This window comes from Gambusia affinis, linkage group LG02 (genome assembly GCF_019740435.1).
Source record: "Gambusia affinis linkage group LG02, SWU_Gaff_1.0, whole genome shotgun sequence".
NCBI lineage: Eukaryota > Metazoa > Chordata > Actinopteri > Cyprinodontiformes > Poeciliidae > Gambusia > Gambusia affinis.
In genome coordinates, this window is record NC_057869.1 from 5,909,400 (window position 1) to 5,933,267 (window position 23,868).

The 23,868-nt window shown below is 35.9% G+C and overlaps 3 protein-coding genes across 6 annotated transcripts in view; 2 read left to right on the forward strand and 1 right to left on the reverse strand.

Moving 5' to 3' along the window:
• Positions 1 to 280: 280 nt before the first annotated feature.
• LOC122845954 (transmembrane protein 138-like) lies at positions 281 to 4,352 on the forward strand. Of its 2 annotated transcripts, none has more exons than XM_044142549.1 (5): positions 281 to 393; positions 1,436 to 1,989; positions 2,126 to 2,297; positions 2,608 to 2,683; positions 4,167 to 4,352. In XM_044142549.1, exons 2-5 carry the CDS (start codon positions 1,862 to 1,864, stop codon positions 4,277 to 4,279), a joined length of 489 nt encoding a protein of 162 aa, XP_043998484.1. In that variant the 5' UTR covers positions 281 to 393; positions 1,436 to 1,861; the 3' UTR covers positions 4,280 to 4,352. The 2 variants fall into 2 exon arrangements, with proteins under 2 accessions (XP_043998484.1, XP_043998493.1); XM_044142558.1 differs by having other exon boundaries at positions 316 to 387.
• Positions 4,353 to 4,486: 134 nt separating this feature from the next.
• cfap70 (cilia and flagella associated protein 70) lies at positions 4,487 to 15,152 on the reverse strand. 3 transcript variants are annotated; one of them, XM_044142532.1, is made up of 26 exons: positions 14,994 to 15,152; positions 14,679 to 14,865; positions 14,467 to 14,562; positions 14,222 to 14,307; positions 13,641 to 13,832; positions 13,324 to 13,506; positions 13,052 to 13,146; positions 12,648 to 12,720; positions 12,367 to 12,504; positions 11,800 to 11,949; positions 11,596 to 11,682; positions 11,327 to 11,418; positions 10,272 to 10,332; positions 9,982 to 10,164; positions 9,714 to 9,845; positions 9,509 to 9,637; positions 9,269 to 9,402; positions 8,944 to 9,059; positions 8,409 to 8,612; positions 8,172 to 8,314; positions 7,739 to 7,891; positions 6,710 to 6,871; positions 6,455 to 6,544; positions 6,076 to 6,177; positions 5,621 to 5,668; positions 4,487 to 5,189 (listed from the first exon to the last, which is right to left on the reverse strand). In XM_044142532.1, exons 1-26 carry the CDS (start codon positions 15,072 to 15,074, stop codon positions 5,070 to 5,072), a joined length of 3,237 nt encoding a protein of 1,078 aa, XP_043998467.1. In that variant the 5' UTR covers positions 15,075 to 15,152; the 3' UTR covers positions 4,487 to 5,069. The 3 variants fall into 3 exon arrangements, 2 of the variants coding, with proteins under 2 accessions (XP_043998467.1, XP_043998459.1); XM_044142524.1 differs by having other exon boundaries at positions 11,596 to 11,685; XR_006373166.1 differs by having other exon boundaries at positions 5,105 to 5,189; positions 6,439 to 6,544; positions 11,596 to 11,685.
• A 664-nt stretch (positions 15,153 to 15,816) lies between these two features.
• Positions 15,817 to 23,868, forward strand: part of ddb1 (damage-specific DNA binding protein 1) — a 44,675-nt gene continuing 36,623 nt past the window's right edge. Inside the window, exons 1-6 of the mRNA XM_044142574.1 lie at positions 15,817 to 15,997; positions 18,595 to 18,743; positions 18,981 to 19,097; positions 19,257 to 19,478; positions 20,018 to 20,132; positions 21,294 to 21,391. Coding sequence (XP_043998509.1) covers positions 15,937 to 15,997; positions 18,595 to 18,743; positions 18,981 to 19,097; positions 19,257 to 19,478; positions 20,018 to 20,132; positions 21,294 to 21,391 — 762 coding nt within the window. The 5' untranslated portion in view covers positions 15,817 to 15,936. The remainder of the gene's footprint in view (positions 15,998 to 18,594; positions 18,744 to 18,980; positions 19,098 to 19,256; positions 19,479 to 20,017; positions 20,133 to 21,293; positions 21,392 to 23,868) is intronic.

The window sequence follows — 23,868 nt, forward strand, 5'->3', positions numbered from 1 at the left end:
TTATGGAAACATTGAAGCTATAAAAGAAATTAAACACAAACAGCGCAGGTAGGAAATCTAATCAGGCTTGAGATTTTACATGCTTGCCGCACATTTCCTCATGGCTGACTGGGAACTAAAACAAATCCAAAATTTTTGAATTGACAAAACCATAAAAACAGAAATTTAACATCATCTGCTGGTACAAGCAAGAACCACAAAAATAACATTGAGAAACTGTCCTCAAGCGCATGATGACACAAATCTCTTGCGTGTTTATTAGAGAGGTGAAAGGATAAAAGCTGCTGCAAGGACACAAGCTGTCAGTCTGCGGCACACTATTGTTTATGGCCACATGCGTCCCTCAGAGAGACACAGAAAACTTCAGCCACTGAAATTAACCCTCCGGTACAGGTTTGTTTTTTGTTTTGACATTAGTTTGTATGTAAATTTTTAGATGGTAGGATATTGCATGTTCCTTGAAGTTATCAAATAAATTTGAAATAGGGAGATGTAGTAAAACAGTACTAAAATCTGCGGGCTGAGAGCATACTAACAATAGTTGCTTGCTTGGTTACATTGCTATTCTTTTGAGGTGAACAATTCACGTAAGGGCAGCTACAATATTTTTCATTAGAATGTGTATGCAAAAAGAGATGTAAGACAACATATCCAATTCTTATTTAAAAGTTTCTGATGTGCTGTATGATCCGTCAAAAAATGTAGATGCCTTTATTTGCCTGCATGTGGTTTGTGTCCTGTTTCATGTGCAAAGAAGCCACTAATACCACTAGCCTAAAATCTGAGTAGGCCAGCTTTCAAGAGTAAGTAGCCTTCCTCTCCATAGCCGAGTGTTTGGAAGTACCCCTAATCTTTCTCACACCTGTCATGCTCGTACCGAGCTATAAATACTGGGACCATGAGAGGATCCACCAGGTGTCACTGTGACTGCTCCACATTGATAGCTTCATGAGAGGAAGCAAGAACCACAAAAATAACATTGAGAAACAGAAATATTAGTGAAGACAGGATTTGATTTCTCTTTAATCTGCAAAAGACAACCTATGTTTTTTTTGTTTTGTTTTTTTGTCCTGGAATAAATGAGGATGAAGCTGTTTTTGACAATTAAAAAGTCATTTTAATTTCAACAGAAAATTGGTCTATGGAGATAATTAACTTTATATTTAAAAACTGAATTAATTTCCAGCTAGTTCTTGGTTTGGATGCTCTAAGTGCTGTCAATAATTGTGTTTCATTTAATTTAATGTTGTAAACATATGTTGTGTTTATTACAACATAGGTTTATTACATGTATAGATTCCTTTTAACTCTAGCTTCCTTTCCTCAGTCATTAAAAGCATGCAAAATATAAAATATTCTAAATGTTTTTTGTCAGTTACAGCAGCTTAAAGGTGTAACTGCTTTAACTGAATTAATCTGTTGTTTCCTTCCACAGGACATCTGCCCTTTTGCCCTCAAGACAATGACATCTCACCAGTTCTGATATGCAAGTCGGCAGATTGAACTGCACAGCTGCATCTGTGGGATTTGTTGCAGTCAAATGTAACATGTTGACATCTCTGAATGGTTGGCAGCTCATCTCCAAACCAAAACTTTCCTTCCTGTTTGAGAGTGCTTCTGTTTTTCCAAAGTAAACTGAATTCAACCAAATAACATGGAATGAAGCACTAATGTTATATCAAATGGACTTGATCTGCATTTGGGAGAGCAGGACCATTTGAATGCCTCACTGAGGCATCCAAACTGTCAAACCTGCCGCATCCAGGTTGATGTTTCTCTGTGGTGGGATTGAAGGAGTGCTGCAGCCTTGGATCCACAGTGGAACCACAATCCACCTGGGCACCCAGCCTATGGGTCGGAGATGCTCCATGCCAGCAACTACTCCCTTGTGTTGTTGATTCAGCTCAGCCTGCTCTCTTTTGACCTGTTTGTCAACTCCTTCAGTGAACTGCTAAGGACTGAACCTGCAGTCCAGTTGGTGCTTTTCATGTGAGTCAAATGTTTTGAGGTTTCAGCAGGGTAGCTGTAAGAGTAAAAGAGCCCACTTATATTGATACCAGAATGAGATCTTTGTTCTTGTTATTTTTATGGCTGCCAGTTACATAAATATATTTCCTTTCCACAGCATGCAGGACATTTGCATCTTATTTAACCTGATCATCATTCTGCTGATGTTATTCAACACCTACGTGTTCCAGGTTGGCCTGGTTGCCATACTGCTGGAGCGATTTAGAGCCCTGATAATGCTCTCTGCTCTCTACCTGACCTTCAGTATCATACTCCATTCCTGGCTTATGGTAAAAACATGAACAAATGTGTACAACAACATAAAAATAAATACAAGTTTGACACATATTTTCTTTTTGTTTTGTTAAGAAAAACATCTAAAGAAATCCTGTATAAAAGACTATTTAGAACAAACAAAAACACATAAAGAGCAAAGACCAAATTTTTGATTTTGGGAAAAGAAAAGACAACTGATCATTTTATCTTTCATCAAAATTTTTTTATCTGTTATGATTGATACAAGTGCAGCATGACTTTACATGTATTGCAGGTTAACTAAAGGAATGGCAATAATGATGTTTTCTTACACATTGATTTCAGAATCTGCGCTGGCTAAACACAAACCAATTTATCTGGACAGACGGTCTTCAGGTGCTGTTTGTGTTTCAAAGATCTGGTAAGATCATTTAATTTCTACATGTTAGAAATGTTATCCAAACACTTGGTTCGTATTAGACTAATGTCAAATTGAGATTATAGTGCCTTGCAAAAGTATTTGTTCTGCTTGAACATTTTCAAATGTTTTGATTTTACAATCCAGTGTCTTCAAAGTGTTTTTTGTACTTGCTTTGACAGACCAATGCAAGTGTAAAATTGTGACCTTGGGAGCAAAGCTTGAATATACAGTACAGACCAAAGGTTTGGACACACCTTGTAATTGAGTTCAATTACAAGGTGTGTAATTGAACTGTACTGTACTGTATGTCATTTCATAATTTATTTATTCAGCTTCATTTACTCTGAAATCCTTACGCAAAATTATATCCAACTGGAAGAAAAAAAACACTAATTACAGCTTGCAAAATAAGAATTAGACTTATGATAAGGTGTGTTATGGTAAAAAACACAACTGTAAATATATTTCTGAAGATGCCAATGACATAAAATTCTCTCCAGATGGTAGTATCAACTCACACTCACATGCAAAGAAATCAAGCCACAGTGTAATAAGGTGGTATTATAAAGAGGAAAATTATTGAACATAAGTAAAGAAGCCTTAAAAAGGCAAAACAGTACAGTATAAAACAGTCATGTACACTTAGTACAAGATAATATAATCTTGTTCAATTCCAAATGGAAAGAATTGAAGCTAGGAAGAATGGATTTGAATCACATCTGAGCAATATGTATTTTTTCAGGCAAAAACAAAAGCTTTTGCCTGAAGTATTAAATAAATTTCATGATCAATCTTTTTTTCCTATGTATTTTTTAATTACTGTGAGAGACACCAAATTTATTAGTTTATAGCATTGCACTTCTGAACATCTATAGCTTGATTTCTTTGCATTCTTGCACTGGAGCTATTATTTCTGACAAATTGTGGGAATTTCATGCCAATTGCACCTTCAGAAATATACTGACATAGAGAATTATTATGTATTCAGTCCCTATTGTAAGCAAAGAAAAATGTGACAAATCTTTGGTCTTTGTAAAGTTGGTAGAGACATCCAAAAGTCTTCCAGTTGTAATTATAGAGAAAGACTTATGGCACTAAGAGCGGCATGGGGGACTTTGTGCTGGTTTATTATTTCAGAGCTCCAAAAATTCATATGAAATAATAAGTATGAACAATTTTAATATAATACAAGGTACTGTCCTTAAACATTAATAGAATCATTTATTCACCTTTTAAAATACCATTTACCTCATACATATAAGTAAACATGAATGGTTCTGGTTATTTTAAAGCATTCTTGTTTTTGACTCTACCCTTGTCTCTGGATGTCTGGTAAAATTAACAATTCCAGTCAAAGATTTAATATAGAATTATGCCTCTGATGATTATAAAAAAATGCTCAAATTGCATCATCAATGTGTTTGGAGAAGTTTTATAGTAAGTATACTACCTTCGTAACCTTGTTTGTTTTCCATCTGGGTAGCTTCTGTGTTGTACTACTACTTCTACAAGCGGACCGCAGAGTATCTGGGGGACCCTCGTCTGTATGAGGATTCACCATGGCTGAGAGAAGTGTTTGTTCGGTCCAGGCAGTGATCTGCAGAGAAATCTACGGAATGATACCAAAACCCATAGCTCCAGTGGCACTGTAAAAAAATTACCCATGAATGATGCTGAAAAATTCAAATCTCAACAAACTCTGGCTGTTATAATTCACCTTGTTTTTAGCTTGAGGAAAAAATTATTTGGGATCTTCATAGAATTTAGGAAATAACTAATTCACAAACTGGAAGAAAACACAAATGAAAGCCTGAAATGTATTTATTGAAACATGAGAAAATGTTCAACATGACAACTCAAAAATATAAACCATTTGACATTTTCTTTCTCTGGAGAATTGTGCCAAATTTTAAGGTATTTCAGGAATGTATTGAAATTGTAAAATGACTTACTAAAGAGTGTAGAAATATTTTGTAAAACTTACCATATTGAGTATGTTATATGCTACTTACACAATAGCTTTGTGTCAGAACATATCACAACTTAACTTTAAATACTATCCTAATGTTTATGACCATGTATAATGACAAGAGGGCATTGTAATTTTCATATTTCTTTTATACATCTTGCAGAACTACAGAATCTCAGATGTACAAACCAGATAACTGATTTTTGCAAAAATACATTTCATTACACATTGCTACTTGTTATTTTCTGAAACTACATTTTTTTTGTTGCAGTATGTATTTTGTGCTGCTCTGAGTTGAATTTTTGTGGCTTGGTCAGCGCCTTTTTTGACACATTTATTTGTTTTATTTCAAGACGCAATAAAATTTTATCTGAAACATATATCTAATATAGTGCTGTCTTCATAAAATGTATTAAGTTAAACAGTTTCAAACTCTGCTTGAGCACTTGCATTGAAGCATGATGCCAGTTTACTCATCCGAGTCTGATGCTTCGCCTCACCGATCTCTTCAATCAGGGACGAGTCCTGCAAGTCAAACTATGAATCAAGAAAAAAAAAAAGTTTGAAACACTTTTTTTGTTTATCTGTTACAAAAAATACTATGCAAATGTTCTGGGTAGCTATGCTATGAAGGGCAACAGTTTCTGTGCAAATAAATATACAGGAACTGTGAAAATAAGCTGTGTATTTATTTACACAGTTAACTTGGAAAGATAATTGAAGAAGTCTGGAAAAATTATCTGAACATCAGAAACACCTGACACAATGTTCATAAGTAAATAGATTAGAATAGGATATACTTTATTGATCCTCAAAGGGAAATTGCTTAGTTGTTGACAGGATTGTGTGGTGTGTTAATGTGTGTTAATAAATCTATTCATTAACATATTGTAATGACTTACAATTTCTTAGCTAATTGTAAGTCATTAAAAGCATTAACAGAAGATCCTCATGAAAAACTCACTTACACTGATAGCATTTTTATAATATTCATCCCCCTCTTCCAGTCGCCCGGACTGAAAAAAAAGTCAAAGTACATGATTAATGCATGCTGTAGACAGTAAGGGTTAGGGTAAAAACATTTATTTTCAATTCAAACTATAATAGTGGACTAGAGGACATAGGTACTGTATTTTATTGTCCTTTAGAATTAAACTAAGATTTTTTTAAATGAACTAATTTAACTCTTTTCCAGCTTTACAACAAATCCCATCCACTATTTTGAGTTATTTCTGACTTGAACTTCAGTGTCTATTTCAAGCAAGCTTTGCCCCCATGTTAGTGTAAGAAAATGTTTTTGCTAAGTACAAAAAAATAAATAATAGTCCAAAAACATTCTAGTATATCCAGTCCTGCAAACCCTCCACAGAGGTAGGACCAGAATTGAAATTGATTGTGGATTTAAGGCATAGTAATCACTCACCTTAAGGCTGATTAAAGACAGGTAAGCCCACACCTCTGCATTTGCTGAGTTCAAAAGAGTGGCCGCAACTAAAGCTTCCTCAGCAACACACAGCTCCCCCAACTACACAAAAACAAACCAAGACTTGAATTTTTTCACTGTTAACAAGACTCTTATTTTCCTAGAAATAAGCGTGTCTGTTTGACAGAACAAAGATAAAATGTTCCTAAATTGGGTGTGTTTTTCTCCACTGTCACCAGCTCTTCTAAGGAGAATATAACACTTCATAATATATCATTTTAAACCTGTTCAAAATAGAAAATCTTCATAAAACTAATTTAAAAGCTTAAGAAAATTTAACTATAGGCAGTTTTTCATTATTACCAATGTGAACTTTTACCCTGTAGCAGGCTTTGGCGAGGCCCAACCAGGTCAGGCACGATGGGGACTGCTCACATGCCTGCAGGAAGACTTCTTTGGCTTGAATAAACTGAAGAATAAGTATTATAAACACAGAGTTAGTAACAAAAAATAAATAATTTTTGAAACATGTTAAAAAAATATGCAAAACTGTTTTATTTCAGAGTTGTGGAGAGAAATGTAATCTTATATCTCACTTACAACTCAGGTCAAAATGCAATTACCGACATCTAACCTTTTCCTCCAGAATATAGATAGCTCCCAGGCGAAGGAGAACGATGTGAGTGCCTGAAGATGGTTCTGGAAAGACCATGCTCCACTCATAACTCTCTCGGGCCTCAGTAAATGTGCCTTGCAGGTAGTGGCAGTGACCTTTCAAGGCCCAGGCATCTGGATTCTGATCATACCATTGACAATTATTTTAAGGTTAGCTGTCTGTAGATGTGTTTGTCTAAAACCTTGAAAACATTTGTGCTAGATTATGGCATAAAATAATGAATAAAATGTGGTTGTTTTCTCATCAGAAGAAAATTTAGAACCCTACAAATGCCATTTGCTATTAAATAAGAAGGCAGAATTCATAGCTTAGATTCCATTTTCCAATTTAAAAATACATGCCTTTCAGTTTTTTTCTGAATAATGTTACTTTAACTTTAAATTAAAATCTTAAGGAATCAAAGTTAGAAAGGTCTAGATTACACTAATATTATATTTATGCAAACTCTGATTAACACCTTTCTATTAGAGAAATGGAGACTTAAGTGTGCATCTAAATGTACATTTCCACAAACATAACTGCAGAACTGAGGTAATTTGTTGAAGAAAAATGATTTTATTGCTTTAAAAGGGCCATGATGTTACCCAAACATGTCTTGTAGCTGATCCAATCGTAAAATTTCAGAGGTTTAAAGGTTTTTGCTGAAAACAAAGCAGTAAAATTTAATTTTATAACTGGAAAATAAATATTTTGTGCACCAAAGGTGATATTTCACCTTTTATTGAGTTCACACATTCCTAAACATGTTCCACTTTAAAAGGAAAAGGTTAAAAGGGACTTTTAAAGAATTGTGGTACATCTCAGACAATTCAGGAGTAAGTAACATCATATAAAACACTATGATGTGCACTTTATTTCTTAAAATTTATGTTAAATCTAAAATAAAAGAGAAGGAGTCGCTAAAATAGACTATTACAGAAACTACATGAAAACTACATGGTAGTGGTCTTTTTGTCTTAAATCAATAAAAAGAAAATGTGGAAGTACCTGAGATTTGTAAAACAATGCTTCTTTCAGGCTGTCAATAGCACTGCTGTAGTCACCTTTGAGCAGCTGGAACTGGGCTAGGCTATAATAGTAGGGAACACCGCAACCTCCTTTAGAACCCAGCAGCTCTTGGGTCAAAGCGTATTCTGCCATCTACCAAAAGAGCACAGTTAGTTCTAAAACTATTTCTTTCATCTTGTTGATTTTTATAGCTCAGAATTTGAGTATCCAAATGTTTATTTATTGAATGATGCAGTGTTTGCAATAGAATATTATATCAAACTAATTTTTTTTTACTTTCCATTATGTTTCATCACAACACAAACACTGTGTCTGCTATGACTTAGAGAGGACAAATTATTTGACAGTATTTAAACAATTGGACCCTCTAGGTGTGGGATCATACACTGCTAAATCAAACAGGTTTGAATACCTGTAGGGCATTGTTCTGCAGCAAGAACTTCAGTGTTTGTGTGAAAATGGAAGAGGTGAATTTAGTTGGAGTCATCCACAATTTGTCACTATGAGATGACAGCTCTCCGCTTCCTTCCATGTCGTGGTCTTGGAACTCAGGGTCTGTCAGAAAAACACCATTAGTCTTAAATCCGCTGTCATGTGCGACTTAAATTTTACCTTGTGCCTGGATGCTTGCTCTAATGTTACACCTCACCGTGCTCAGCTAGTGGAGGTGGTGCAGGATGATCTGTCTCCTGCTCATCGTGATGGGCCTTCATTTCCTCAGTGTTGTACTCGCTTGGTTTAGTCTTGTCATCTGCATTTGCCCTGTTTGCTTCCTCTTCCCCAAGAACCTTTTTGGCCTCTAGAAATGCTCTTTCAGGCAGGAAGGCTTCATTTAGACTTAAATGGAGCAAACCTAAAAGGCAGATCCCAACAGAAATATAAAGTTACAAAATGTACAGTGTGTATATTTATCTCAACTAATAAGCAATGGTTCCATTGGAAAGTTCAAATCTTTAGGAATTTATCACAAAAACAAATAAAAACCTCTACCTTTCAGAAAGATTTCTACTATCAGTGTAAGTACTGTATACAGTATAGGTCTAAGCAAATGCATTTAAGAAAATAGCAGACACAGAGCACTGAGCATTCAAACATTGTTGTAGATCACTAGACATCGCCCCATTGTGGAAAATATGAGCACCAATGGTCCCCACATTGGTGAGGAATCCTGACTGTGAACTGACCCATCAGTGTCCAGGCCTCCACACTGGGTGGTTCTAGGCTGGTGGCTCGCTCCAAGAAGGTCAGAGCTTCATTGTAACGTTCAAACATCACGGCCACAACCCCACACATCATCAGGCTGGACAAATAAGCAAAAACAGAAACAAACTGTTCTACCAACTATACAGCAACAACAAAGGTTGATGATATTCTGTAGTTTTTTTAAGACTTGATCATCAAAGAGAGAAACATTTACACACATGTTACTAACTATACAAACCTAATTACTTAAAACGTAATTTTGCTTAGAAAATTCATAATCTGCAGCATAAATGAAGCACTTCTAACCTGGGCTGGTGTGTTTGCTGGGTGGATACAGCATCATGGTAACACTCTTTAGCTTTCATGTAGTCCCCGATCAACATGTACAGGCTTCCCCACTCAAACTTGTACAAAGGTTCATCAGGATGCCTCACCACTAACTGCCGGTAAAAAAACACAGATGCCAGTTACTCTGCCAGTCAGATTCATCAGCTTCATTCACTGCTCTGTTTAATATCTTAGATCCATTTGTTCCTGTTTTTGTACCTCTTGGTAGTACTGAGCTGCCTGCTGATAATTGCTTGTAAGTTGTGCCTCTTTAGCAAAATGTCTGAGCTGACAAGATTCCAACTTCATTTCATCAGTGCAGTCTTCTGCCACATCACTGGAATAAATCTACAGAGGAAGTGAAGATGAAGATCACTAAAAAATCCAAACAATATCCTTAAAGAAATGATGGCGATGGTAATACCTTGTTGAGAGCCACATGCATTTCATCCACTAGGTAGACATAGAGCTTGCTGACAAATTCTTTCACCTCTTGAGGATCAGTGAGAGGCTTGGACCGCTGCATTTTGTCACGTACAATCTTTACCACTGCTCGCTGTAAGCCATAAACACACAAAGATATTTATTGAATTTGACTAATGAAGATCCCTTCACAAAAAAGACAAAACAAAAACATTTTATTAATACATATATCATAGATTCAGCTCAAAAAATCATTTTAAACTTCAAACCTTGATCTGCTCCTTGAAGGTGAAGTATCTTCCAGAGACATTAAGACCTCCCATCACCTCAGCCAAAATTTGCTCTTTGCTAAGGCTTTCCTGCAGCTTGCTATTTGCTCCAAATAATTCGGCAAACTGTTCAGAGACAGCAGCCACTGCATTGCCTACTTGGGTGTGAAAGTCCAGCACGGCCTACAAGAGCACACATCAGAGACAAGAAATCTGAGAGTCAGAAACCTTTCCTGACAGTAAGACGTAATATAGGCATATTTTTATTAAAATGTATCTGGGTTTCTCACCTTTTCTGCTCTGCTAGGACCAGCTGGACGTTTGGGTTTGGGGGGGATCAGTGCCTTCACCCTGCAGGATTTGGAAACACTTCTTTTAAGTTCACATTTAGAACGGAACAAAAAGAAAGACAGATAAGAAAGTAAACTGACATCTTACCAGATGTCTAAGGCCTGAATGATTATGTTAACTCAGAAAAGAATGCAACACCAAATATGTAATCGACAAATTTCCTCTAATTGCATAACCAACAAACAATTGACACTATATTTACCAGAGTTGTTGGTAACTCATTAGATTACGCTAATGATCCTCAAAGGTGTCATGATAGATGTTTTTTTAATGTTTTGACTGTAGAACTGATGCATAGTCTTTCAGTATTACCACTTGGACTTATTTCTGCCATACACATTCATAGAATCTTAATTTCCATGGTAACCGGATGAGCCATAACAGGTAAAAGTGATTCCTCATGGGCAAATACACAGTTACAACAGCTCTCTGAGTAATTAGGATCTCTATATAAGTGTGAACAAACTAAGAGAAATGGGGGAAAGGTAACAGAAATAAATATATTACTATTACAGTGATTTCTTTTGTCTCCATGTGGTGAATGTGTTTTTATTAAATTCTTGGGTTTCTTTGTTCAAATTAATTGTAGTCATTATTATGTTTTTTTAAATATGGCACATTTTTTATTACTTCCATTTTTGAACACATAAAAGATGGTTGTCCAGTCAACTTGTGTGTCTATATTTTGAGAAAACATATAAGCTAGTTCAAATTTTTTGACAAAACAAAATGAAAAATGTAAATAATAATAGCAAATTCTGAATCATCAAATAAATTTAGATTTTTTTTCTCTTTTTGCAGAAATAAAATATAACAGTGACCCACATTATTACACAATTACTGTGACTGTCTCAAGAAAAAGAAAACCTTCTTAACCTTAGAATGTATTAAACTTTTCTTATTTAATGTGTGTTAAGGTGTAAACTTTTCACAGGAGATGAGCTTACTGACATGGGGATTAATTGCAGTACTTAACTGTGTTAATGTATATTACCTTTGAGCCAGTTCCTCAGGGGATGGTTTTGGTACCAGTGGTCTATTCAAGGACATCTCAATAATAACATATGTTCTGGCTTCCAAGTACATCTGTCAATGACAACAAAAGTAAAAGACTAAAGTAAAAATCCACAAAGCAAAAGTTTGAATGTGTCTCTGCTGCTCTATGCTGCAACTAAAATCAAAGTGTGTAGCACAGCATACTTAATAACATTATGTTTTTGTCAGTGCAACTGGAGCACCAAGCTGGCTTTATCATAAACTTACATTTCCTTCTACATTGACTTTTGCCTCATTTTCAGACGCGCTATCAGGAGTTTCATCAGGTATGGTGCCCTTGGCTGGAAGGACACTCTGCTGACATATTAAAATACATCACATAGTTACATGTATAACAAAACATTTTTCATTGCAAATGTAAATTTAACTTTGCAGTAATAACTCATCCTTGACAATCAGCGCATTCCTGACCTTTTTAGACTGGTCCTTGCCTCCCTTGCTGGCTGAATCAAGGTTCTTTGCTCCTTTTTTGGGAGTTCCAGTTACTATGCTTGCTCGAGATTTGGCCAGGACAGTTGCTATTTTAGCTTGCTCCTTTAAAACACTGGCTTTCCGCTTGGCCTATAAGTTTGAAATTAATACTAAGTTCATCTTAACAAGAAATAAAAGAAGAAACCAGAAATAAATGCAAATCAGTAAGTAATGTTTTTGGTAAGCCCATTTCACAGACAGCACCATCACAAAGTGAAAATAACTATTGATATTAAACACCCATTTTTAAACATAAGATAAAACAGAGTGAAAATAAATATGAAGCAAAATTTAAATAAGAAAGTTTACAAGTTCTTTTTGAATTCACAGAGTTAATTAAATGTATCTTTGGAGGAAGATTAATCCACAATCTTGGCACCACTTGCTGAAAGATTTGGCTTTTGTGTATATAGAAATATAATGCTTAATAGACAATATCAGTTTCAGCACTAGAAGCTATCCAGATGAAAAAACAAAAAATGACTACTTTGACAGTGTTTTTGAGACCTTGTTCAGAAGCTCGCTCTCATAAAAAGGATGAACAGTGTATGCTCCTCTGATGCGGGAGACTCCAGGGTACAACAACCGCCCCAAGTCAACAAATACCAAACCATGGAAGGGGATCTCTGGGTTCTCATCACCTAACTACAAACAGAGACAATTAAAACATTCATCTGCAGTTCAGCAGTAGTATGATTAACTGAACCGCTGCCACTTTGTTTGCCCCAAACAGATGTCTCTTTAGCAGTACTAAAATATCAACAGCAAATGGAAAATGTTTTTTTTACCCTTGATAGTGGAACCGAAGTCCTCATTAATTCCACTGGCCACAGTCGGCTCTCTATGATTTTTTCTTTCAATCTACAAATATAATCAAAATACAATTTTCAGTAGTTTAAGATAAATGTTTTAAAATCTATCTTAACCTAAACAAGTGTTTCAGAATATAAGACATTAATTTCTTAATTTGTTCACAATGTAGCATTATTTTTTCTCCATTTGAATCATGGAGCAAAATTCACTGTTTTCTAGAAACTGATTTGTTTTCAAAACCTAAGTTTACTTTAGTCTTGGGGGAAATTATCTCTTTTGTACTTAAGGACAAATGTATTAGGATTTTAAGCCAATTAAGGGTTAAAATGCCTCATTACTGACTTTCACTTTGCAAAAAAAAGCTGAATGTCCAGCTGACCTGGAAGCTCCACTGGCATCCAGGAAGCATCGAAACTCTGTGTCCCATCTCACTCTGTTCTTTGTAATTTCTGCGTCATCACGAAATGGCTGGTCCTGCATGAAAATTCAGGTCTCCAAATTTTCTTGTGTGTTCAAAACTTACTCTGATAGCTGTAGCTAAGCTTGTTTCTACAATTGTTTAAAGGTACTATTAAATGAAAATTCAAGTAAAAGACTGTTACTTCAAGTCAACATCTTTGGTCTCACATGGAACTTGTGCTTGTTGTTTACCTCTAAACTAGTTAGCTCTCCATCCTCATGATCAATGGGCTCTGGCTGGCAAAATGACCCAGGTAAAAACTGATTCCCTGGTGCCAATAAAGTCTGAAAGGGCCTCCTTTTCCGACGGCCTTTGCCCTCCCTCTGCCCCCCTGGCTTCAGATGGCCTTCAGAAAACATCAGTGTTTGATCACTCTAAGACACAGAGAGAGGAAAATATTCCCATATTTTAAAATTCATCATCACAGAAACATATAGATTTGTCATTGTGTACATTTTTAATGGAAAAGCTGTAACACAACATATTAGGATACAAAAGTAGAACTCACTTCTGCAGTTAGAGGAATCTCCAGGGCAGCGAAGTATGTGAAGGGGCTGTGAGCTGAGCCAGACGGCAGTGTCCATGCGTCAGGCACTGAAAACGCTGTTTCCACAGTAACCTTCATGATGATACAGGTTGATATTTCGGCTTCAGTGAGCAGTGGTTCCGACACGCTGACATGAACATCCAGGGTTGGTTGCTAAATGGGATAAAATGATGCAGCAAACCAATGTTAAGCATTTATAGACATATTTAGAAAGTAAAATATGACTTAATTGATATCCTGAGATTTGAAGTCCACCCTAAACAAAATATTTAACAAAACTGAAGACATACGATACTACTCAAGTCATGATATACTATACATATAAAAAGAAAAATTAAAAAGTCTATTGAATAAAGAATTTGTATTTTTGCTTAAATAAATGTGGGACAATGTAAGGATTTGAAATGTCTTAGTGACCTAATGCATGTTTTATTATCTGCTGTCATCTTAAATGAAAACACTATTACGAGTGTGATTAAATTGCAAACAGGACCTCAGTTTCTGTGTTCATTAACAGTATAATTGTTGAGTGATTAACTAACCTTACGGCTGACGCCCTGTCGAGATTCTTTAATCCCAACATTGCCCACTGGATTGACTGGAACTGTACTTATAAAGCTGCACTGACCTGAAGGACAACAGAAATTAAAGCCTTGGAAATCCTCCCTCCTCATTCTTCAAAATCAGTTTCTGTTTATTCCACCTACATCTGGTTCAAAGGAAGACTCACACTTTTGACGTACCAGAGCAGAAAAAAACCTGTCATTTCTTAGAAGAGAAGCTGTACCTTGCATTAATGGGAAGAAGTCCACCACAGCTTGGCCCAGTACCGCTGTTTTCAGATCACCTTTTTTTCCCTCATGCAAGATCTCCACCAGTGTAACTGATCACAAAATATAAAACTATTGCACTTGTGATTGAACATAAAACGAATTAAACACTACTGATGATGAGACACATAGATGACAATAGGTGTGATATTTGATACATTAAGCTTACATATGACTGGCTTTTGGAGAATGTCACTGAAAGCATGGGCGTCATTTGGTGGGTTATAGCTGCAGGTATAGTCGTAATCAATAGTGTGTTTCGCAGGGTTGGCATGTTTCTTTTCTGACTCCCCCAGGTTCATCTCTTCTATCGAAACCTGCAAGAAACTCTGCAAATTGTCGCCCTTCTTCCCTTGCTGAAAACAAAATCAACATATAATATAGCATTTAAGAATATTTCTGCCGTTTGGGCAGTCGGACAAGACGTACGGACAGACAGACAGATAGTTGTGAATACAATTCAACCAACGTTCAACGAACTTACTATGTTACGTCCACATTTTGCAGTTATCTGTATCGACAAATTTGTTTTTATCGTCTCTTCAGATGTGCATACTGTTGACATTTTTAACGGAGATAAAGTTAACAAGCTAACGCTTTCAGTTAAGTTCTACCGCAAGCCGAATAAACACGTGTCCATGGCAACAGTGATTCAGCCAATGGTGGGTTCAAAGAGCCTCGGTTATCACACTACGATATTGTGAGGTGAAAATCACAAGGTGTAAAAGTGGACTACAGCAGTTTACAAAGTCGTTAACAGCCCATATTTTTACTGATCATCTTGGAGCAATCGTGCTTTTTTCCTCAAATAGAAAGACAAAAAGGGACTGTTATATATATTTTTTTTAATTTAGAGAAAAAATATTAGTAAAACTACTTTTACTACTTTTACTCAAAGCTGCAATGAGTTTTGTCATCTTAGATTTTGTAATTAAGGAAACGTGACAGCAGGTGTCACTGTTTCTCAATCTGACTAAATGCAAAAAGCATTACCGCATATATTTCCCTCAAATAAAAAATTTAAATAAAATACTTTTAACATTTGCATACAATTGGTCAGATTTAAATGTCTTAGTAAATTGCAGTGATTTATTGGATAATTCAAAACAAAGCCAAAATAAATAAACAAAAAAAGTTTTCATTACACAGCGTCTTAGAAATTACGTTAAATAATGTGTTAAATAATCTCTGTGTATAGTAAGGCAAAGCTAAGCATTTTTGGATTTTGAGTGGCAAGTGCACCAATATCTCAAGCATACCCTGTAAAACACCCTCCAGTACTTAGGGGGCGCTCCAACTCTGGATTAGTGCACGTCGTTAACCTAAACGACTTCCCCAACTGTTTCCGGAAGTTTTATTATCAATGATTTTGTCACTCGTGTGAGATTTAAACACTTCTACGGTGTTTGTTGTCCGTTTCTGTCAAGATGTCTTATAACTACGTGGTAACAGCGCAGAAGCCCACGGCAGTGAACGCCTGCATCACAGGTAAATATGACTGATCCGTGCAGGACTGGGACGTTGGCAACCTGCGGGCAAATTGAGCTCCCGCGCTGCAGCCATAGCGCTCCACACAGGCCTGTTGTAGCACTTAGCTTCTGGTTTTTAGCTCAAATGTTTACCTGTAATATTAGGCTGACTGCTTTATATGCAGTGTACGGCACGGTTATCTGTAATTATGTCTGCAACGCAAATACGATCAATTACATCGTGGTTATTATTTTTGGCTAACTGATTTTATATAACAGCAAATAAAAAGCGACTTATCCAGCATATAATTAAATTACACATAGCCGCTCCAATCTTCTAAATATAACTCTGGTAACATTTGAAAATCTTATTTGTCTTAAAATAGGCCACACGAAAGTTGAAACAATGCTCGAAATTACGTTCTGTCAAACATTATTTCACATTTTGCGATTTATATTTTAGAACTTGGCAGGGTTTCTTTTACTTTCAACTAAACATTAGATAACGACTCGGTTTACGCAGTTACTCTAGGAGAGATTATTAGCAAAGTCATGAGAAGTTTGTGGGCTAGAGCAAGAAAAACAATCTACATTTACATTATAAAATTATGCGCTTATTTTAATAGGAAGTAAATATGAAAGTCATCTGGAAGCCGAGGGTAAAACTACACGTTTTCACACTGTATTTCAAAGTCTGAGTGGTATTTGGGATTGCATAGTACTAGGAAAACATATATCTTCCGGAAGGTCTTCGGGTTCTGATCGCTCCTGACACCTTTTTTTATTTTCTCTTTTCTCATTGAATGACGTACTCCGGATTGTTTTCACACTTATGTTCATTATGTAAAATTCCATCCAAATCATATTTCCATGGTTTATACAAACCATAGAATATCCAAGAAACCACAGTTCCTTGGAGCTCCTTCTTGGAGCTTCACTCAGGTAGAAGTTAAAATGTTCTGCTGAGACATTAATTCCTTATTGTGAATTTTGTTATTTATCTGCAGTCTTGATAGACCTGCTCAATATATCAATTCAGTAGTTATTGCAGTGTCTTCTTTTTCATATTATTTCAAATCTCTTGAATGCAAATACTTCACACTAAGGTATTGGGACTGACTCTTACTGCTCTGGATGCCCACAATTGATCTATATGTGTAGATCAAATATCTACAAATATTATCTGTCAAAAACTGATGGCCAACTATCTACGAATATTTGATCTACAAATAAAATATTTGTAGATCAAATCAATTTCACAACCACTATTTGCAGTGCCTGCGAAATTGAAGCTCATAAAACTTTGTAGGCACATTTTAGTTAAGAAAAAAATTATGTTATTATAATAGATATTGGTATTGCATTGGTAGGCAAAAGTATTGCAATTATATATTTTTCTAAAATTCCACAGCCTTATTTTTTGTTGTTTTCATTTATAATGAGTTCATTCATTTAGGATGAATATAGCTAAAATTCTCAACTAGAGCTCTGAAAAGAGAGGCCATCAGTTTTTTTTACAGATAACTGTGTCAAAATTTTTTTTACTATTTGCAGATGACATCCTCCTATACACAAAAAACCATTAAATACATAGGTTTAATAACAATAAACCAACTATTTACAGGAACAACATTAAAAGCCTTCTCGCAACTACAAATGAATTTAACATCGCTAATACGGATCTATTCAGATTCTTTAGATTAGACACTACCTTCAAAAACACAAAGAAATAGAGAAACCGACAGATTTTGAACAATATTGGATTGATGTGGTGGAGAACCAAAAAGATCTTCAAAAGATTATCTCAGCTCTATACCAGAGATTATGAATATTTTAATAGGAAGAAATAGACAACGGTGATAGAGGATACAGAGTGGGAAGAGACTTGGGGTAAATGGCATAAATGCCTGAGTAGTCCAAACGGGAGAGAGTTCAGCTGGAAAATAAGAATGAGACTTTTTAGAATGCCGATAGTGATAGCCAGCTATGGTAGTAAGGCCAGCAACCTCTGCTGGCGGAAGTGCGGGCAGATAGGAGATTTTTCCCACATATTTTGGGAATGCCCGAAGGTGAAAGGCTATTGGGAGATGATAAAAAGGGAAAAAGGAAAAATACTAAACCTTAATATGACCTGGGAAATCCATAGAGTAGTTCTAGAGGATGTTAATCTTCCGACGGAAGACACCAGTACAAAATATATACTGCGCGCCCTGGTTTTGAACGCTCAGAAGTTGATCACTGCAAGCTGGCTGAAACCACATTCACCTACCCTAGAACAATGGGTTCAGAGACTGAGGATTGTCAACCTGATGGGAGATCTAACAGCAACCTTGAGGTTGCAGAAAGACATTTATAATAAAAGGGGATCTTCTGTAAATTTATACCCGGAGGAACGGGCCTGATTTTCTGTGATATTATAAGGAGGGAGGGGGTAAGGGGAGTTCTGGACTATGTGTGTTTGAAAGTTGTATTTGTAATTATGTTGCAATGTAAAAATACATAAGTGTGGACTATGTCAAGGAATTGTTTGAATAAAAGTAAAAAAAAATAAAAAAATTACCGCTTTTCTGTGCAAAATGTAATATCCGTCTTGTAAATATTGCAATTTTTTTGCAGGTCACTTCACCTCTGCTGAGGACCTTAATTTGCTCATCGCTAAAAACACACGTTTGGAGATCTATGTGGTCACAGCTGAGGGACTTAGACCTGTCAAGGAAGTTGGCATGTATGGCAAAATTGCTGTCATGGAGCTCTTTCGTCCAAAGGTTGGAATTACATAAATGCATACGTCATTTAAAGTTTTCTTTTCTCGGTTGCATTCATTTATTTATTAAAACGACAAAGGAAAGCAAGTTCATAGACTTTTAAAAGTAATTTCTAAGTTAGCTTTTCCATTTATCTATTTTCAGATTTTCTGCAACAGCTCATATTATCTTATTCCATGTTTATATTGTACCAAATCGTGTTAATGAAATGCTGAATATTTTTTGCTTTTTTTCCAGGGTGAGAGCAAAGACCTGCTGTTCATTCTCACATCCAAGTACAACGCATGTATTCTGGAATACAAACAGAACGGGGAGAGTATTGACATCATTACCCGTGCCCATGGCAACGTCCAGGTGGGTAACGCCTTAAAAGTACTCTGGTGTTTTTTTAGTTTTTTTTTTATTGTGAAGTGTTTACATTGGGGAAAGTTTACAAGCTTTGCTATTTAGTAGCAGTTGCAGAATTTAAAATATTTTTGCCCAACATCAAACATTTCCACACCTTTTCTTCAGGATCGCATTGGACGTCCATCAGAAACAGGGATTATTGGAATTGTTGACCCAGAATGCCGCATGATTGGTCTGAGGCTGTACGACGGATTGTTTAAGGTGATTCCGTTGGATCGGGACAACCGAGAGCTAAAGGCGTTCAACATTAGACTGGAGGAACTGCAGGTCATCGATGTTCACTTCCTGTATGGCTGCCAGGCTCCAACCGTCTGCTTCATCTACCAGGTACTGTGAGGTTCAACTTAAAAAAAAAAAGACTCTTCAGGTGACAATAGGTTGCACAATAGATGCAGGTATTTGTTTATCATAAGTGTTTGTCGGTTGCTAAAGCGTCCGACAGCAAGACAAAACAGCAACAGCAGAAGTTGGACAGCATTACCAGGAAGTGGATGGGTTTGCTGTAAGGGTCTGGAATGTCAAGCCTGCAGGGATCACAGTGATTTGCTTTGGTATCAGACGGTACATGAACGCACCGACACATCATGTTGCTGAGGTGTCTTGCAAGCAAACACTATTGCAAATTGAATAAAAAAATTATCAACATAGTCACAAGAGACTTCAGAATTATTGTCATTCTAGTGATTCTTGGATTTCCAGACTTTGTCCCCAGTCTCAAACCTCCTTCCTTCATTTTGAAACTACAACTTGAACAACTTTTCCATTTGCTTAAACTTTACTGGACAATATTGACTGCTTTAATCATCAGTTTAGTGGCATGAACATTTTGTGTCTTACTTTAATCTAACCATTCCTGTTTGTCTTAGGACCCTCAAGGACGTCATGTAAAGACGTACGAAGTTTCTCTGAGAGAGAAGGAGTTCAACAAGGGCCCTTGGAAACAGGAGAATGTCGAGGCTGAAGCATCCATGGTTATTCCAGGTAAATCAGTACTGCAAGTGTCAGTGTCAGCTGCAGCATATAACTAAAACAACAAAATAATATTTTACATATGTATTAAAACCTTTGCCAATCAGATAATCTCTGAAAAAAAATCTATCTCCTCTACCTCCTTCCTGTGTTTTGGAGAATTACTCAGTCAGAAACATCCAATCAGAACCAGCATAAATCAGCTAGCCATGCTCTCAGGAAGTTTTGATTCAGTAACTCAGGATTGTTTATACTGATGCAACCTGCATTTGACTGTGAATGAATGTTTTCTTTTTTCTTGACATTACTTGATATAGGCAGTGTTATGCAATTTATTTGACTCATGTATAATTTATGGTGCTGAGAACCTTATTGTTAAATACAATTTTATTGCTTGCAGGCTTTTCAGTTGTCCTTTTGACTGAATATCTGGTGTATTCTATGTAAATATTTTGCACGTTTATGTCTTAATTAGTTGGATTTATTACCAGATAATTTTTTAGTTTTGCCAGATCACACAGTAGCATTTATACCTATCTCAAAACATTTACAACCAATCCAGATGATCGGCAGTGATTGGCAGTCATGGGTGATCAGAATCGGTGGCAAAAACTCTGATCGAGCATCCCTAATCGCAGTTTAAAACATTTTACTTAATAAACACATGGATCAACAATCTGTACTTTAATGCAGTTAATATAAATCAGATAATGGTCAGAGAATCATGTTTTCATGCATAAATTGTGATAAATGATTGTGCAGCACATTTATTTCTTATGTGCCATGTAGTCCTTTTAGAAGGAAACCAAATTGGATTGTGAGCAGCTCAGACTATTGTCATTTGTGTATTTCTATTTTTCATTTGGGTGAAATTGCCTTGATAACCAAGTGTGTTCATGTGTTTGCAGATGCCTAAGTAAAGTAAGACACGTTACTTCCAGTCTCATTTATTTCCTTCTTTATTTAAAGTTCTTGGGGAGTTTTTTGGCATTTGCTGTTTTCATGTTTAAATCCTAGGTGTGTGTGTGTTCTAAATATAATCATAAATGGGCTGCAAATTGACAAAAAAACAGAACATCTGTGTTTTGAAACGTTCTAAATTTTTTATGAAAAATTCTGTGCAAATGCTGGAATTTAGCAATAATTCTTTTACGGTTTGTGCTTGTGTTTTAGTGCCAGAGCCATTTGGTGGCGCTATAATCATAGGACAAGAGTCAATCACCTACCACAATGGGGACAAATACTTGGCCATTGCTCCACCAACAATCAAGGTAAAAAGCATCAAAATATTCTGTTTTCATCAAAGCGTTCATTATAAACCTGCTAAATGTTTTACATCTGACTTTTTTTCTGCTCTGCACTACCAGATAAAGAAACGACTCTAGATGACATTTTATAATAGAAATTGAATAAAAATAACAGAGTTTCACAGTACTGGGATCAGTGTTGTGTTTTCTTTCTGCAGACTGGAGGAAAACTAAATAAAATCTTATTAAATCCATCTGCAGAAGAAGCTGTTTGATACTTAAAATATGATTTGTTATTTGATTCCTCTAAGGCATAATCAATGATGCTGACTGAAATCTTAGCAACACTTTATTAATAAAAATAGGATTGATATTACATCCAAGACAATAGCATGTCTGAAATCTGTTGTATTGTCTTTGTATAACAGATTCATATATTCAAAAGTTATAGTGGGAAACTGTGTATCTATCAGAATTATCTGATGCGTCTGTGTATCATTTGGACATAAACTTGTGTCTTTGCCTGTAGTGAATATGTTTACTCATTAAGAATATGGTAATTGACGTTAAATTCTATCCAGAGGCAGTTTCTTACAGATAACTTCCACTTCCCGGGCTGGTTTTAGTGTTCTTAAGATTAACTTGCAGTCTGTAGCACTCGGAACACATTCTCAATGCCCAGAGGAGCTCTTCAGCAGCCGCTTGCTTCTATAATTAGAGGGTGTTCTCTTTGTGTGCTGGAGTGCCAGGGTTTCATAAATTTTGGAAAGAACATTTAAATTCTTCTGATGTAGAAGCCTCTAATTTGGAGTTACGCAGCTGTTATCCTCCTGTGTCTTTGTGTTGAGGCCTTTGGCTCTGCTGCTTAGTAACTTATCAGTCTGACTTAGGAGTGGAGGGCGTTTGTGCCTCTTTGAAGGCTCATTCATGCAGCGCCAGCCTTTCTGTGATTCTCACAATTGACATTTTGAGAAAAAAATGGCTTCTTGTCTCAGCAGCTTACAGGAATTATTTCAGGGATCTGCTTGTTTATTTTATCATAATGTGTCAAGAAAGGAGAGGGGCAGGACTGATGCTTCATACCCATCTGATCCATCTGTTCTTTCATGATCTCAAATTGGCATCCTGCTGGTATTTTCTATCTTTAAAATTTTCCAGCAGCCACTGGGATTTTCCAGATGCTACACATATGTTGACAGAGCTTCATTTTGCAGGTGTGTTGCAGGAGGTTTAGGGATAAATTTGACTTGTCAGTTTATTTTTAAATGTTGAAAAGGTGTGAAAACCTTTTTTCTTGTCTTGTAATCATTGGAATTGACTGAAACTACACTTCTTGCCAGGTAATTATAAAATGTTGTCCTGGAGCACCAAAGTGAAAACGGAGAAGGAATGTCTGCCAAATTTACATGATGCAGTCAATTATACATGAGGTGTTTAACTTTGATTCAGCCAAGATGAGCATCAGAGGTTTGAAAACCTCTGACACTCATGTCAAAACAGTACTTTTCAGCATAATAAGGTAACAATTCTACATGCAGATAAAGGAGAAATTGTCTCGGCTTGTACTGCAGAGAGTGACAACATCAATATCCTCTACTGAAAAATGGAGCAATCTCTCATTATTATTGTTTTTGTAAGGGAAATTTAAATTTGTTTCAAAATCCCCTCTGGGACCACTGTAGATTTTAATTGCATTTTAAGTAATTTTTTTTTCTTTAGCATTCTCAACTGCTTTCTTGAGTCTTTTTCTCTTAATTAAAAATATTATTATATATGATAGGATTTTGATGTTATCAATAAAAATCAGTACTTCAATTCAATAAGTTAATCTTATAAGCCCAACGATAAAAGCAACCATTTCTTAACACCTCAGCAGTGCTGCAGACTGATCACATCCATACTTTCTGCATTGAGGATGTAATTCAGACAAAATGTGCCTTGACCAAGTACTGAGTGTATATACAGTACAATACATGGACATCATTTAAAAAAAAAAAAAACTTTTTACTAGCCTCATGTAATATTTAAACTACATGTTGGATTTTTATTTGCTTGATCCCATGATCTTAAAAGATAATACAAACAGATGCCTAAAATATGTCATTGTGCATATAATGTATGCACAGTATGAGCACAAGTATCACTTTGATTTGAACTACTTGAAATTAATTAACATTGTGGTAATATTCTAATTGGTAGAAATGCACCTCTGTTTATGTGCAGTAGTATTGCATACCTTATCCTGCAGAGGGCACTAAAGGTACTTTGTGATCTTTAAGATTTTTCATGCTGTTGTCAACAAGCCAAATGTTGTAGTTTTAAAGATGAGAGGATGACCACAATGGGAAAGTTGTTTCTCCCTTAGAAAGGGATTCAACATTGAATCAGATGAACAAATCTTCTGCAGAGACTTTTTAGGAATATTTTGAATTGGTGAAACTATCAGATCAGTAGAGGAAGTTCTACAATTGAGTACATTTGTATTCAAATTCTGTATGTAG